We start from the raw sequence: 17437 nt of genomic DNA, 5'->3' as shown, positions 1-17437 counted from the left end.
AAATTAAGGAAATAAAACTGTTGAATTTGCATTTGGCAGCTACAGTTTTGACTAAACCTCTCAATATGAGGTCCAAAGAGATGTTGATGCAAGTAATATGCGCCATGTATTGGTTGGAAAATGGATGATCCCAGAATCTTTCTTTGATTTAGAAAAGCAACTATGTAACAACAAGTCATGAGCACTCTCGAGGAGTAAGGAGTGTCATTGTCAAAGTATGCAATCAAGAGATATCTTCATGAAAGCAAACTTTACAACAAAGTGCAAACCACTAGTTACACTCAACCTTGCCAACAAACATCTAAAAAACATCTGCAACAATTCTTTGGACAGATGAAACCAGGATTAACTCGTACCACAACAATGTGAAAATGCACTGTGGTGGCGCACTGAGGCAAAATGAGAAAAACTGTGCCACTATCCAAACACTTAATTGTTCATGCTGCTCTCTTCTCCTTTCTCTTTGTCTGATTATCCTCTCTTGTTTGCCAACCTGCTTTGCTTGCCTGTGTCCTGCTTTCCTCTTGTTTGCTTCCACTCGTCTCTGTTATTTCTTTGAGTTTAGTTGAATTTTTCCTCCCCCCGTGGATTTGCGGATTCTCCTGTCAGCTTTGTGCAGCTGTTTTTGTTAGCAAATCATTTTTCTTTCTGTATGCTGACACTCCACATATTGTATTTGAGCAGGCATTCCATTACGGTGCAGAAACATTTTATAGATGTCTGTCTTTATGACAACTGTAATTTTATTTCTTTGTTCTTACTTAATAACTTCACCCATACAAACTGTGTAAGTTGTGCATTATTCGGAGTGTTGTGGCTGTGGTGATTGGCAGGTTTGGGGGCTGTTTCATCTCATCCAGTGTTCTGCTGTACTGTAAGTCTCTCTAAAGAGGCGATTGCTTGGTTTCCCCACTAAGTACATTTTGTTTTGATCCTGTTTCTTTGTTGCTAGCCACAGTGATAATGGATGTACCTTACTAACTGAGCTACGGTGCCACTCTGTGGGTTTTTGTCACTCGTGACATAAACAACAAACAAACAAAGACACGAGAAAGGCTCAACTAATGATTTGTTCTCTTCGTGTATCTTTTGACGACCGATACTTTTGCTATGATGTTGCTAATTGCTATAACTTGGCTTCAGTTTGGAATACTAATACATATTTCATGACGCTGTAGTGAATGTGACGAAGCCTGTGAGCTCATTCAGCAGGTAATTGTAGCTGCAGTGCGTCATACACCCTAACATCCTAGCCTCATATCCTGAACATACACTCTCAACTTGGCAGCCTTTTCTAACCCATTAAAACTTAGACTAGTTTCTACTTTCATGAAAATTATGGGAGATGTAAATAATACAAATTGGACCATGAGTTTGCATGGGTTAAACTGGAGAATTTCCCATTTTTCCCTGTGACATCGGTGTGACTGCTTCCCTCCATGTCTGCCAACCTGCTGTTTTAACCCACTCCATCACCCCAGCAAACACCTGGAGGGGGAAGGTGCTGCCTAGTCACCACTCCTCAGTTTCTGTGTGATCACATTTGAGCTAGATGCGACACTCGGACTCTCTTTCGCTGCTGTAGTAAAATGTATTACTTCAAGCATAAAGTTGTTTGACTGAATGAAACTTTGGTGCCTGCCATCTTTACACCAATCTTCCGTTTCTCACACAGGCTGTCAGGCAGCAGCGATGCTACAAAGCCACAAAATGATCATGGAGACAGCTAATAAAGTCGCAGCATCGGCAGACAGACCTAAACATCAACAGGAATCATATTAGCATCGCTATTTCTATTTCTCCACAGTGACACAGCTACTACAGATGCATTAGGTCCAACTCGTGTCTGCTGCTGGATATCTCTAGGATTTATCACGCTGTGATGTGACCTTGTAAACTTTGCTTTTATTCTCAAATGCCCTGCGCACGTGTGTGTGTGCTTGTGTCTGTATGACAGTTAAATTAAGTGCTTGTACCCCTGTGTGAGTGCTTGCTTGTGTGCATGTCTCTCAGGAGTGTGTCGCTGCTGTATCATGGCAGGGTCGATAAGAGAATCTGCCCGTGTGACACAACAGATTACTGCTGCCTGGTCTCAGCCCGGAAAACGACTGCGAGAGGACTCGGGAGAGATGGCAGCGGGGCTTCGTCGCTTTGATTCGAACTGACTGAAGTGCTGTAGGAGAAATCTCCTCCACATAGTTCATATTTATGTGCGCATTGCTGTTAGATTTATACCTCTGATTTGTTCTTGTTTTGTCTGAATCAAACAATTTTAAGCATGAAGCGCTGCTGCAGAGGCACAGATGAGTTTCAGTTAAATAAAGGAGGGCTGTTTTCAAAAATACATGAATGGAGCTTGTTGCTACTGCAAAAAATACCCACACAGAAGCACCTGTCAGCCTCTGATTTAACTCCAGAGAGGATATGGCAATTTGATCTTTCACAGCCTTGAATTAAATGTCGCAATCAAGTGAATCAACTGATAACTGGCAGAAAAAGTCTTAATCAGTGTCTTAGCAATTTCTTAATGTGAAGTGATGACCGTACAACCTTTTCAAACCTTACGAGAGGTGACATTTTCACCCTCTTCTCAGATGAGACACCATCAGGTGTGCCAGCTTTTTGATAACATTTATAGAAGCAGTGCGAGGTAAAATAAAAATTGCCTTTGGTGGTACATAAATGATCTACTACTCACTACACTGGCTTGGCTATTAAATCTTTGAGTTTGTGTTAACTACAACCAAAGCCTCACTTATCCACTGCACTGTTGATGCCTTCACCATAGCATAGAGCTGGTGCATTGATTGGAACACAACAGTCTCTAGTGGCAAAACAGACACAGTGCAAGGAAAAAGCCATAAAAATGGTCTCCAGCATCTAAAATGTCAGTGAAATGACACTGCCTACTGCACATGACCTTTATTTTTTCAATAAACTGTGAAAAATAGAGTAAAGCAAAGCAGGAGGAAGAAAACTGACTGTTTTAAAAGGAGTTACTCTGGTGATTATCAGCTGCACACCTAATAAAGCTCATCCTCAAAACAAATCAGTGAGAATGCTGCCTCCATTTATAAATATGAAGCACAGGAGAAAAGAAAATGGGACGCAAGACAGGTTAAGAGACGGTTATATTTAGCTGCATTCTCGTGTAATTCTTAAACACTGCAGGAATCTTTAAGATCCAGAGTGACAGCGCACAATGTGCTTTGAAGTAGCAGCCAAGAAAGGTGTGGTTTAAGTCTACGAACAGTGAACATCCATGTGCACACCTGTGTGGATCAGCGCGCTTGTATTCAAATGGTTTCCCCATGTAATGGTCCGCAAGAGGATGTAGAAAGCCATAGCCCCGTCCCCCAGGGCATGAAGCAGGCATGGAGGAGATCCAGGCCCCAGACATCCAGAGGCCCCAGAGTGTGAGAGCCCAAGGAGGACCACCGGAGGGGCATCCGTGCCACCCTCATGGGAAGGGCTGAGGATCCCCAGACGAGGGGTCTGTCTGTCCTGCGTGCTGCACAACAATATTTAGTATTTAGTATTTACTGCTGTTTACACTTAGCTAGATTAATGCGATGGTGTTGTGTTTAGTATATTGCTTTGGGTTTTTTTTGCTTGTTTTCTATTCTTCTTCTCTCGACAGGTGATCCAGGAGATTTTTTTATTCTTTTTTTCCCCCTTTCTCACTGTCTCTCTCCCCTTCTGTTTTTCTTTTCCTTCCTCTTTCTCTCTCCCTTTCCTATCCCTCACTCGCGTCTGTCCCGTCTGTAACAATTGAAAATAAAATAAATAATAAAAACAAAGGTCGATCAAATGGACCAATACGGCAATGCCATGATGATCCATTTGGCAAAATAAATCCATTGGGTATCCTTGTTGGTCTTCAGAAAACAATTCTGACGGTTAAAGAACCAAATGGGACAGGCAAAAAAAAAAAAAAAGATCCAGAGTGAAGTTGCATCTGAAGAGTGAGATAATCCCCTGTGACGTGAAGGAAGTGAATGTGACCGCCATTATTAAGCTGACGATCGCAAATGAAGGTAGACAGATGGAGTGATTTTCTTTTTTCTGTATTTGCATCGATATTTAATCGGCTTCGGTAAATTTCAACTACGCAGACTGTAATTAAAGAAAGCGACAAAACGGTGTTCGAACACCACTGATTACAAAATACCCACGTGGAGGCCTAATGACAGCTGATGATATGTTTACTTCACGTGATCTTCAGAGCAGAAAATCTACCACGAGAGACTGAAGCTCAGCATCATCACGGCGTAATAAGGCCTCTCTCTCTGTTTAAACACTGACTAATACTCGCTGTCAGCTTTTGTAATAATACAGTAAATCATCAGGAGGAAGAGGGACAGTCAAACAGCGAGGCAGCAGTCAGCTGATGTGCCGCTGACAGGTCTGTAGAGGTGGTGCTGGGGGAGGGCAGGGCGCGAAGGGATGATCGATGGGGTGTCAACAGAGCGTTGAGGTGCCGGGGAGAGGAATGGATGACCCGTTGAGATGCCCTCTGGGAACAGAGGAGCTAAAAAAGCAAACAACAACAGCAACAAAAAAAAAGGCTGATGTCGAATATGTCTGTCAATGGCGACCTGGTGCAGAAACCAGAGTGGAGGCTTGTATTCATTGAGAGTCAAAGGGGAATTCATACTTTTTTAACAAGAAGGAAAATTAACATCGTGGTGATGATGATGGACATAGTATGCTGGTATGAGCGGAGGATATTCAGGTTGCGATGTGAGAGCTGCGTCATCTCCAGATGGCAGTCAGAGCCACCAGCGAGCAGCAGCGTGTGTGTTCCCAGAGCTTACAGCCTCACCCTCTCCACCTTTGCAACCATGGCAACATCGAGCATGAGGTCCTGCCGCGGCTGCTTTGTTGTCCTGAGGGGAGGAGCTGCGCTGGGTGACAGCATGTCTGCCTTCTGTGCTCTGCACTGCACACTGGTTTAAACGTACAGAAACCAAGCACTGGCTTGTTTTTTTCCACATGTGATATTTACTTTCATGCTGTTTTACCTGATTTTATACTTAACTATTAATTACTATAATTCAACAGTACAAGCCACTTCATTAGGTACGCCTTGTTAGTACTGGGTTGGATCACCTTTTGTCTTTAGAAGTACCTTAATTCTAGAATATTCCTCAGAGATTCTGACCCATGTTTGGTATTATGAGGCTCAAAGCATGCCGTGAAAATATCCCCCACACACCATCATCCCACCCCCACCAGCCTAAGCTGTTGATATAAGGCAGGATTGATCTTATCTTGTTGTTTATGACCAATTCTGACTCCACCATCTGATTGTCACAGCAAAAGTTGACTCATCGGTCCAGGAAACACTTTTGCCAATTTAGGTGAACCTGTGCGAATTTTAGTTTCAGTTTCCTGTTCTTAGCTGACAGAAGTGGCACCCAGTGTGGTTCAGACCATTCTTGGGGGTGGAAATGAGCAATTTCTGACCAGCCAGTCTGGCACCAGCGACCACGATCTGTTCAAAAGTACTTAAATCACCATTTGGATGCTTGGTGTCTGCTTTTCTACATGCATCGAGTTAGTGCCATGTGATTAGCTGAATGGATTAGGAGCAGGTGAACAGGTGTACCTAATAAAGTAGCTGGTGACTGTACAACCTTATTGTTATCTTTTGCAGAACCTCTTTTTCTCATTTATTTAATTGCATCTCAGCACAAATTTCTTCACCATTTCTTTTAAGTCATTTTTTACTCGTCTGTGTTTCTGTTTTTATTTAATATTTAGTATTTAGTATTTTATTGTTATTTTAGGATAGGATCAGACTTAGCTGTACACCACATGCCTGATTCTAACTGTACTTAGTACATAGACAGTGGCTAAAGTGCCAGAAACATCCCTCACAGAACAATGGAGACCAAAAACAGCTAAAAGAGAAAAATATGATGACAAATATATTTCTGAAAAATAATGTAAAGACAAAATATTTTTCACATAAGCTAATAAAACAAACCAGATTACATCAAGTTACTGTGTTTATCTTTGTGGTATTAGAGTGAAACTGTCACAGGTGAAATGCGACTGTAATATCGCTTGATCAATACACAACTATAACGCCATCTTCTGTCCACCCAGGTGGGAAAGAAACTGAAAAATAGTCTTAATGTTTTCACAGTAGCTTTAATTTCAATTAAGTTCTAATTCTGCATCACCGGCTCACAAAATATTGAACTCCAGCTGCTTCATTAAAAGCTCTACAAGCTTATAAAGACAAAACTAAGCAACCTACAATCCGCTATGAACGCACACAGGGCAACAGTTCATGTTTTCCCGCACTTATATGTCTCATGCAATGATTTGCACATTAAAGCGGCTTCCTTCACATTTTTCCTCTCATACAGCATAATTATGATTACAGGAATAATCACATAATTATTAAAAATTAGAGCGTGTGCTTGCGTCTTGATTGTTTCCTTTGAAGCCTAATGTGGTGGCATCCAGACAAGAGAATTTCCTGGCATAGCTCCTCATATAAAATATTTGTTCGTGGAAGTAATGGGAAGTAGATTTTTTTTCCGTTTTCCATCCTTAACATTCACATCTGGCTTTCTGCACTGATGAAAAGGGAGCTTGCCTCAGGATTCGTGATCATTTTGGATTAGCATGCCAAGTAACAAATCCGGTGGCATCCTTCAGTAAGCAGTCGTCATCTGAAGCACACAGTTAGCCTTTCCTCAAAGATAATGAGGACAGCCTAACGCGTCTCATTGCTCTCTTTCTTTTATCTGGCTGCTCTTCTTGAGCTCCGTCTGGCTGATTTATCTGAGCTCTGGACCTCAAAGGAAGCACAGAGCTAAACGAAGACTTGGGAACCGGGCCAAACTGTCTTACTCAGATCTGGAGTATGTCTAAGCAGAAGGCACAGTTAAGGGGACGCATGAGGACAGGCTGCGAGTTTGCGTGCGTGTTCGTGTATGTATAAGCCCTGGGCAGTCTATCCAACATGAATTCAATTTTAAGTCACACAGCAAAGGTGATTTATGATTCATTCCTTTTGAACATCAATTTCCTTCTGATTCAAAACAGAATCTGAAAATTTAGTGCTCAGGGAATTTTTCCTCAGATAAAACCTTCCGAAAGGAAACTTAATTAAATTAATTAAAAGAGGATATGTAGTGTAATGATGCTTTCAATGCTGAAGAGCTGGCAGTGTCCTGAAATACAATGGGTTCACTACAAACAAACTCCTGTAATTACTAAAGGGAAATCAGAGAGCTCAGAGCTCTTTGTGCTTGTCCCCAGAGATACAGCCTGCCCACTTTGCCATTTCAAAAATGCTTCTTTGGCCCTCAGGGACGCCATCACACCATCTCTTTGTCATAAGGGCATATTACATATGTGTAAAAAGAGCTAATTAAAAGTAAAATGAAACCACATTTTCAGCATACTTCGGTTGATTTTAAAAGCGGAAGCCCAGACCGAGATCGAAATATTAATGCATTATAGAGCAGCGTGCTATTCTGAGATTAAGGTGGCCCTGTGGGAAATGAGCTTTTCACTAATGACTAGTACTTATAGTCAGACATGAATACAGCTGTCATTGTAATTAGCAGCAGGAGGTCTGTTTTTAGCTATTTTGGGGATAGAAACGATGGGAATCAGTAGGATTTTGTGGCTTTTATTCAGTAAAATGTTCAACTTATTTAGAAAACTGACAGCCTTCATCACCAAATCATAAAATCTAGATTAGAGCTCCATAAAAGGATCATGAGAAGTTAAGCCCTGGTATAAATGGAGGTTGACTTTGTCCTTCGTTTGTAGTTATACATTTTTAAGGCTTACTCATTACATCAGATGATGCTTATTACAGCTGAAAATGAACCATAAGCATGGCCTCTAGTAAATCATTGATCACAAGAATTTAGATTTGATGTCTTTTTTAAAGGAAACGAGAAGGAAATGTTAAAGAGAGCAATATTTTTATCACGTGGCTCTTTATAAATCTGGGCTACTTTAATTCACAATGATTCTTTTTCATATTTGTTCGTATAAGGTTTTGTCACTTGTCTTAAGGTCTCTATAAAAAAGGGTAATTCAACCACCTCCTCTTTATTTGTCAAAGAAAAACAGCATGAATATTGTTTTTATTACTCGATATGTTGACTGTGAGTCACATGTCATTATTCCAGATCACAGGGCGAGACACAAGCAAAAAGAGATGTGGGTTGTTTTTTTTTCTGTTATGTAACCTATAAAGAAAATGTCAATACAGGCCGAGTCATGAATGTGTCTCCAGGCTCCAGCCTTAAGGCAAAATGCTACCCTGTTTCACCTTTATATCCAACAGTTAATTAAGATGTTCACATGCCTCTATTTACAGTAAAGGGTAATGAGGAGGAGAACGAACTACTGCTGATATCTCCCTAGGTGACGTAAACTCTACCATGAAACACTGACACACAGTGCAAAGCGAGAATTAATCTCATCTCACACACACACACACACACACACACACACACACACACACACACACACACACACACACACATAGCTCTCCGACAAACAAAGATGCAGTGCCTGCATTTCGCGAACCCAAGAGCTCAGAAGAACACAGCAGCAAACAAATGAAACTGTTGTTTACAAAAAATGTAATTCTTTGTGCTTTTCATTAACTCAGAGTAAACTCTCAGACGCACGAGTGTTCATAAATATTTGGATGAATGAAATTAAATTCACGAATGTCCGATTCAGTTGTTTGCTTCTTCCGTCTGCAAAATAAAGGAGGACAACAACAGCGCGGGCAAACTTTTGCCAAGGAGGGAGGGATTGGAAATTGTACTTCTTGAAATGGTCTCCCCATCTCTTGAGGCAAAAGGCAATTTCATGCTCCAGCACAACTCAGAGAGACATTGGGACTAAAGGTGACCTCAAGGTTAATAGTGCAAATGTAATAAATTGGAAATCTTGCAGTACAATAACAACTTCTGACTTAACGGGTAAAATGATGTCTGTTTGTTAAGAAAATCGTGACTGTCAAGTCGCCAGAAAAGAATTATCCATAAAAATGAGGTAATAAGCTTAAAGGAAGCAATGGTAGGTTATTTCTTTTTGTCCAGAGGCGTATAGGACACAGCCAGAGGACTATACCTCTATTTCCTGCAGAAAACAAGCAACACATTTCCTAACAACTCTGTCTTTGTGCAGACAGAATGTGAGATTCCAGCCAATCTGAAACCTTCTGTGAGTTTTCGCTATTTGGTGAAAGCATGGCTGATGCTACATAGCTAGATGGATATGAGTCTTCTTAGGCTGAAAAAAAGAGAAACCAGTAACACAAATGTTGTTTAGGGGACAAAATTGTCTGAGAGCTCTGCACTTCATGTTGTGTTTGTTTTCACAAATGAAAACAGAATGACACAAACACTTTGTGTTTTCGCCATAAATGAACCAGGATTCTTTTGCTTGTTAGGTGATTGCATAAACCACTACAGTTTGGAGGTACTGGGTGCTGTCGTCTCTAACAGGCACAAAGTCCAAATAGCCATCTTCTAATCTAATAGAGAAAGGCTGAAGTAGAGCATTTTGGTTTTTGTATGAGAAGCAATTTCACGTCATGGCTACAAGCAGACAAACAGTGAACTAATAAAAAGCATTGTGATGATGTACCTGTCATTAAATCTAAAAAGCACAGAACAAAGCCAAACACAATCCAGCAGGACTGAGCAGAAAAGCCATTCCAACAATGTTTCATAAACTGAGCCTTCTTATTATTTTTTCCCATATAGTACCACCTATCCAGGACTGGTTCTTGCTACTGCAGTGCCTTAGGAAACATTTGAACTCAACCTTGGATTAGCTGGTGTGTAACAAATGATTTAACTGCAAAAAGTGTGTGAGTGTGACAGGTCATCTGACTAATGTGTAAAAAATAAATAAATACAGACTGTGTTTTAATTCTATCCGCATTGAGAATATTTAATGATTATTAATAACTCTCTCTGCTGAAACCCTCCTGATGATTCTGCAGCTGTAAGTAACCCCATGAAGCTGCGATTATTGGATGAACTTTAAGGAAAGACTCCAATAAACAGCTGTAAGCAGCAAGCATCGCCTTCAGATTCCCCTGGGTTACATTAAATATTCGTCAAACTTATTAATAACCTGTTAAGACAGTTCTGGCTGTGCACCCGTCTGTGTGTCTAGATCACTGCAGCCTGACAGTAATATTTTGTTCAACTTTTAGATCCTAGTTCCCCGCTACAGCCTCTCTTTTGTAAAACCAACAATCCGACTTCTACAGGCAATCTGAGGAGTCGCCTGCACCCACACTGCAATTTATCACATGTGGCTTCAATTTATAATGCTGCAGGGAACATCTGTATGCGTAGCTTCCTTTTAGATCAGCTGTTTACTGTGACCGGTGTCTTTAACAGTGCTTGGGGCACATTAGTGGCATATTTTTAAGGTTGAACTATAAATTTTACAAAATATTTCTTGCTCTCCTTTGCGTCCCTTGTGCTGTTGAGGCTCCAGGCAGCTGCCTCGTTGAGCTGGCCCTCAACTTATCCATCAAAATCCACAGTGAGAAATTTCTAAATGCTAAAGGCTTGTGTGTGTGTTTGTGTGTTGGGAGGGGGATTAGGGTCATGGTTGGGCCAAACACCCTCTTCATGAACCTCTCAAAAATGGGTCAGACGCTTATGTTTTGTCACTTTCTATAACCACAACACTGCTGTGGTGCTGTTTGCAGTTTCAGCACCACGGTCAGCACCATGCAACCCATCAGCGGCTCTCTGCAGACAGATATGAAACATATGGAGCAGAAAGTGTTGATTTTTAAGTCAAATCATCATCACGGTCACCTGAAGCACGTCGAGCTTTAATGCTACCATTGCTAGTAGTGGAAGAGATGAATGTTTTTTAAAAAACACTGCAACACAAGCAGAAGCAACATAATAATGGAAGACTGCGGCTGCCACAGAATATAAACCAAGCTTTTGAAAGTTTCTTCAACATCTTTTAAAAGTGAAAGCTTCAGGGAGGCCTGTTGGGGTCTGAATGAGAGTGTTTGAAGAATTACTGTCCAAAATGTGCATAATTGTGGCTTTATGCATGCAAACAACAAAGAAAAAACTCATTTCTTACGTCCTCATCCTCCCGCAGGCATTTTTTGCGGTACTGGACGTGAGGTCTCCCATCGAGGAGTTGCTGAGGGGTCTTCGCTGCGTTTTCCTCGTCTGCAACCTGTCCACCAAGAAGGTGGCTGGCCTCAGGTGGGTGCGGAAAGGAATTGGTGGTATTGATCTTTCCGGTGAATCTCTGGTACAGCGAAGCCATAATACTGGTCCGGTTCAGATAAAAAAAAACAAACAACAAAAGCAACTTACAGCATGTCAGAGTCACAAGCAGGTCTCGTCTGATTGTGTGGCTTGGACAGTCTGTTTGGTTTATTTGCGCTTCGAAGAGAACCGATGGCAGGCAGCCAGCTTTCACCTCCGGGATGGAGCAAAAAAAAAAAAAAAGGACGAGGTGAAGACACTTGGCTAGTAAATAAGCATCTGGTGATAGTGTGGATGACTCACGGCGTTGGAGTGTTAGACCAATATAAAGCCGGATCATTCGCAGCCGTGTCCTTTTAGCTTTGCCCAGGCGCACGGCAGACTGGTGGGCTGTAGGTGTCAATAGTTGCTCTCTTCTGTATTCACGACACGTTGTCTCCCCTCTTCAGTTTCCTGATGCCTCCTTTCAGAGAGATAGCAGGCGGATGCGCTGAGTTTCCATCAGATATTCGATCATCCAGATGACTCCGAGTGATTGTCCACCTCCCCCCGTCCAAAAACAAACAAAAACAAACGAGCAACAGATACTGATTCGACTCTTCCGGCTATGTGTATACCGGACTGACCTCACATATGAAAAGTGTGAAGGACGCAGAGAGCCCGACGGTACTCACCGCAGACGCGCTCTGCATGTGAAGTGACCATCGCTGTGAGAGCAGCTTTACTGTAGCACTACTGTCACTGCACTTCTTTGTGCACTGCTTTGCGCGCAGAAATGCGCCAGCGATGCACAGATTCGCTTGTATAGACTTCGATGTGAAAGCGCAGAATAAGAAGCCTCTCTTATTTATGATTTCATGAGCGAGGTTGTAAAATTGCCTCTCATGTGACTGCGTATGGTCCCAGGACGGAGCTCTAGTGCCTCTCTGTGGCGCGCTGGATTAGGACAGGCTGACCAAACGCCTCTTAAGATGTGTACTCCACATGTGACACAACAAAGAGGGAAGTTCTTTCTTTAAAGATAGAAAACAGAAAATACTTTGAAGCACAGCATATATTTGAGTCACACAACTGGATAAAATAAAAGGAATATATATTTAAAATGTGTACAAACGTGGTTAAACGTATCCTTTGCAGCTTCTTAGAGCCTGATGAAAACCTTTCTTGAAAGCCCCTCTACATGCAGTGCCACAAACCATAAAAATGCCCCTTCCCTACTTCAGCCCAATATTTTCATTCAGTTCACAACCACAAGTGTTATTCAGCTCATAACACTGCAGGTGATTTCATGCTTGAAATACTCACAGAGGCCACAGCAATGCAGCTCTGGTAAATGCAGAATATTGGCTTATATGCAACGGAGGGAGGGAAAGGCTCTTGGGTCAAAGTGTTCAAATCTCTGCCATTCCTGTCAAGAATGCCACAGGCCAACACGCCATGGCCTCTCACTCAAACTATCACCCAACTGATGCTGAGCTGTATTTCTGGGAAATAGGTCATCTTCAGAGGGGTACAACTTCAAAGCAGCACTAAAGCGCAGCTCCAAACAGCTCTGCACACACTCTGCTGAATACCGCCGTTTTGCCTCTCTCATTAAGTGAAATCAAGGTGAACTGACTAGAGTAGTAGAAATGAAAAAGGTCTATCTTGAACTCTGAATAAAGAGTGAGTTTCAATTAAATTTCTTTTATAAATGGTGAGTTATCTCGAGTCCTGAAAGAAATGCTGAAGGCTCATTGATTCGTGGCTTGAATTATGAATACAACCCGATTAATAGTAAATCTATCTGGAATACAGAATTTTCATTTCAAATGTTTGGCCATTTACAAAACAAAACAAAATAAGGATAGTGGACGTTACTCCCCATTCTCCCCTTCCTCGTGAGTTTGACTCATTTTTTCCTTTGACTCCAAGTATGATTCAAAAAGTAATGAACTTTGTTTGATGCTTTGTCTACCTCGTAATTGGAGTTTCAGCAGAAACTTGTGCTTTGGACTGAACATCTCTGGGCTTCCAGCAATCTCTCGCCTTCCACAGTGGCTTGCCTCAGTCCTTGTCATTTGTTTCCCTAGTTCATAAATGCCTTTTCCTGGGTCTGCGCACCCCTTGGGAAATAGGCCTGAGTCACTTGACATCAATCCCAGCCTCTCTGATAGATGTCTTCCAATCTCCCTCACCTTGTTGGGGAGCTATTGTGAACTGCCTCACTGCTTTAAAGCTCCCCTCAGGACAGTGCCGGGGAGCCCGGGCTCAGCTTGACTCCCCTATCGCCTCCACACAGACACAGCAGATGACTGGAGCTACGCCTTTCCCTGCTCCCACAAACACCACTGCAGTCAAGCTCTGCATTACAGGTGGTAAAAATTTGAAGAAGCATATAATAACCAGGTATAATGACAATGATAGCTGCAGTAAAACCTCTGTGGGTAGCTAATGGTACTGTTGGAGACAGTGCAAGCTAAAGCTTACCTCCCTTGTGATATGGAACATCGTAATTATATTTCAAACACGTCACAGATGCATTTTATTTCAAATGATACGATGCACTTTGGTGCACTTTATGACGCTGTGAGTGATGGCTTTATGAAGCTCCGCTATGCAGTAAACTCCCTTCAGTGAGTTTATTTTTTAATTCCAGTGAGGGACTGACACACCAACTTTGCCAGAAATTTTACTAACTGAATGCACAGATGTTATTTTATTATATGAGGACCAGAGGGAAGTCATTATTTTTCTCCTCCTAGAATGAAATGAAACAACGCCAAAAACTGGTGATCATGTTCTCCGCAGAGAGGCGGAAAACTCTGAGGCAGCCTGGAGGTAAAAAAAAAAATCCCACAATAGCATTAAACATTATTAGCAAGAAAGACTAGAGGGAAACCAAGAAATCTGAGAGAGAAAAAGGAAAGTAAATCTTTTTATAATTGCACACACACACAAAAAATCATTTTAATGTTTGCTCTTTTCTGTTTTAGATCTCCTGGCTTGGAAATTTTTAAGAATTAAGTGTTTTTGATCTTATTTTCTTAAAGTTTGACATCTTTAAAAATATGTACAACAAAGGTAAGCTGGATATTAAGCTGCACAGCAACACTATCACGCATACTGTTATTTCTATTACCATAAACAGGATACCATACAGTACATACTGTAGTGTGGTGCCTATATAAATTTAGTTAATCACTCACAATGGCAATATTAATGTATTTGTATGAAGTGAAATGCCACTGCAGCCCAACATCTTTCCATCAGCATTCCACACAGCACAACAAAATGACACAAATTAATTGGATGGAAGAGGAGACCGATCAATCAATCGATGTTTTGCGGGTGTGCAGTAATATCTAATTTCCTCTGAACATCACTCAGCTGAACAAGGAAATTGCTGAACCCCTTTACATGCATGTAAGAGAGAACAGATTCAGTTACAGCCCATCATAATCACATTTTTCCACCATTCTCCATTCGGCATTAGCTGGACACTAGTGATTTCTCTCGATGCTGTGCTGGGACAACCATGACAACAAGTTTCTTTATCACCCCGCTGCCGGTGTCGGATTACATGCCCCGTTTCACTGTGGCCTGGGCACATACATTTTATCTTGAAGCTCTTCTCGAGACAGTCCATTACCGAGCTGTAAATAGCTTGCTCTCACATCGATTAAAAATCATCACAAATACACTTGTGTACATCAAATTTGTCCAATTATCAGAAGCAGTCTTCAAGAAGGAATTGCACGCCGTAACTCATTAAAATGCCTCCAGATCAAATGTTTTCAGGCTGCAAGACACGTCTCCTCGGGGGAGCACAGAACAGAGGGAATAGATGTCGGTGAAGATACTGCATGAGGTGAAAGGGGCAGATTTGTGGCATCACTGTAACAACAACAGCAGGTCAGCCACAGTTTGGTGCGCACTTAGAAGCATTGTCAACAGTTAGGACAGAACATCCACACAGCAATATATCGTATAAAAGCATTAACTCACATCGTATGTATAAACTCTGGCCTTAAACGTGCATGTTTTTATTAAAACACCTTAAACACATTTCCTTCACAGCATGGATTACCCCAGTCACGTGACTTCCAGAGGCAAAGCTTATCAAATGAATGAAGGAAAAGCAGATGCCTGTTCACTCACTTGCAATGTAATTCACAGATGAAAAAATAGTGGGAAAAGAAATCAGAGAGCTAATTAATCAAACGGACGTATTGGAACGATTATTATAATACACACACTGATGCTGCGATGCACTGCACATATTGGTATTTGTTTACACAGGGATCATGATTTTTGTAGCTTATTGTCATGCAAAGTGTGAAGTCTTTCAGCATTTCTGTATTGTGATACCACAAGAGACAGACAGACAGATAGATCGATAGATCGATCGATAGATGGATAGCTCGATCAGCCATTACTCACAGGGTAGAAACATCTTTCTCCATCAGTGTTTATCAAAATTGAATTGTGTGTCACTGAAAGCCAAAGTCTGTGAGACTGCAGAGTCTCACAGTCCTTATCATTGAATTACACCCTAAGACTACGTTACAACACTTGGCTCATTTCGGGCCATGTAACAATGGTCACTTCAATTACTCTTGGCTGCAAGTACTGCATTCATTACACTTCTGGTCCGCTGCACAGAAGAAGGAAGCTGCTACAAATCACTGACACATATTTAGTCTCATATAGGTAACACTTTATGTGTGAATCATTTGATGACCTTCCTACTGTAAATTCACATAAATGGAAATATTGTCATTTCTAACCTGTTCTAAGCCCTTATTTGCCTGCATAAAATCCATTCCCTGAGTGAAACTAGTTGAGGATGTGTCCCATTGGAAGGGGAATATTATTTTTTATGGAGAGCTGACTCTCCCAGTGTATTACAAGTGAAGGGAAGCTATGCACTGAGCCCAAATTGAAATGGCAGCAGATAAGTCACTGAGGAAATGGAGTTTAATGCTGGCTGATGCTGTAGAATAGACTGTGGTTTGAGGGGGAGCAGCAGACTACAGCTGTGGATTGTGGCGGCGGCAGATGATGGGGAGAAGAAAGAGGAAGGAATCGAAGGGGGAGATAGGAAACAGAGAAACCAAACTAGAGCATGTCACTATAAATTTACTGTCAAATGTGTGTTTGGGTGCGGATAGAAAGATAGTGTGCACAGCAAAACGAGAGCTGAAAATGGATTATGACAAATGAATTGAAGGAGTTTATGGTATGAGACATGCAAGGCTTAATGCAAACTGCCCTGCACAAGTTATTGATTGGTATGACCCTTCTGGTCATTTATTATTCCACGTGGCACAAAATGTAAGTGTATTTGTGATCTGGAGTGCTGCACAAATCTAAACGCTGCTCTGCAGGAGAGAGTTTTAGAGCTACGGGCGTTCCTTTCTCTAACTTCCAGAAAGCTACAATTTACATAATTTTAATTGCTCAAGAACACCAAAGTCGCACAGCAACTTCTGCTCGTCATCAATCTCCCTTGTAGCCCATTTGCATGCAAACATGAGAGCAGTAAACTGTCAGCATTTAATCTAATGAGTTGACCTCAAAGTCAAGTCTGGAGGATTTTCACATAAGCAAAGATTAAGCAAAGAAAATGCAATGCAAAGCAGTCGTTTTAAAACATCTAATATGGCACTGCAATCATACTTTCATACCTAACTTTTCCTCATAGTGAGCAGCTGAACTGAAGTCATTATGTGGTAACATCACAAAGATTAACAATGAGGCGCAAGGTATTCTCCACAGCGTATGCAGCCAGCCATTCATTAGAAGTCGCCTCTTGAAAGAAAATTAAAAGTGGTAAGCATTTGTCCATCAAGATCCTGGCAGAGGGGAGATGAGGACCCGCCGCTCTCTTCCTGCCTGTCCAGTTGTTATCAAAAACAGCCAGCAGCCTGTTCTGTCAGTAGCAGGAGGCTCACCCACAAACACAGACATTCCCCCACAGCGTGTCATGCATGCTAAAAGGGCCTCTTACCCTTCTGGAAGGAGTGCTGGTGTCTATCTTCAGCTGGGTGGCTATGAGGACAGACATGGTGAGAAGTGCCACTTGCCTTCCCCTCTCGCTGTGCTCACACCTTTGTGCTGTGAAGTTGGGGCTGCTGGAGGTGTCTGAGAATTCCTCCCCCCCCACCCCGCCAACCTCCTCCCCTTCCCCTCCCTTC

At 41.8% G+C, this 17437-nt stretch overlaps 1 protein-coding gene across 4 annotated transcripts in view; it reads right to left on the bottom strand.

Moving 5' to 3' along the window:
• The window catches only part of LOC146687691 (A-type potassium channel modulatory protein DPP6-like), a 99900-nt gene that overhangs the window by 73483 nt on the left and 8980 nt on the right, over positions 1-17437 (bottom strand). Inside the window, exons 1-2 of one of the 4 annotated variants that reach the window (XM_085438627.1) lie at positions 11562-12097; positions 11125-11320 (exon numbers count right to left, since the gene is read on the bottom strand). The exons of 1 other annotated variant lie outside the window; for it this stretch is intronic. In XM_085438627.1, the coding sequence (XP_085294753.1) occupies positions 11125-11316 (192 nt within the window). In that variant the 5' untranslated portion in view covers positions 11317-11320; positions 11562-12097. Of the gene's footprint in view, positions 1-11124; positions 12098-17250; positions 17323-17437 lie in introns of those variants that run through there. 2 more of the 4 variants (XM_085438629.1, XM_085438626.1) reach the window with 2 other exon arrangements.

Source organism: Copadichromis virginalis, linkage group LG18, assembly GCF_057382275.1.
Source record: "Copadichromis virginalis isolate Kocher_CV1m ecotype Utaka linkage group LG18, C_Virginalis_male_GT1.1, whole genome shotgun sequence".
NCBI lineage: Eukaryota > Metazoa > Chordata > Actinopteri > Cichliformes > Cichlidae > Copadichromis > Copadichromis virginalis.
This window is presented reverse-complemented; position numbering and strand designations above follow the sequence as displayed.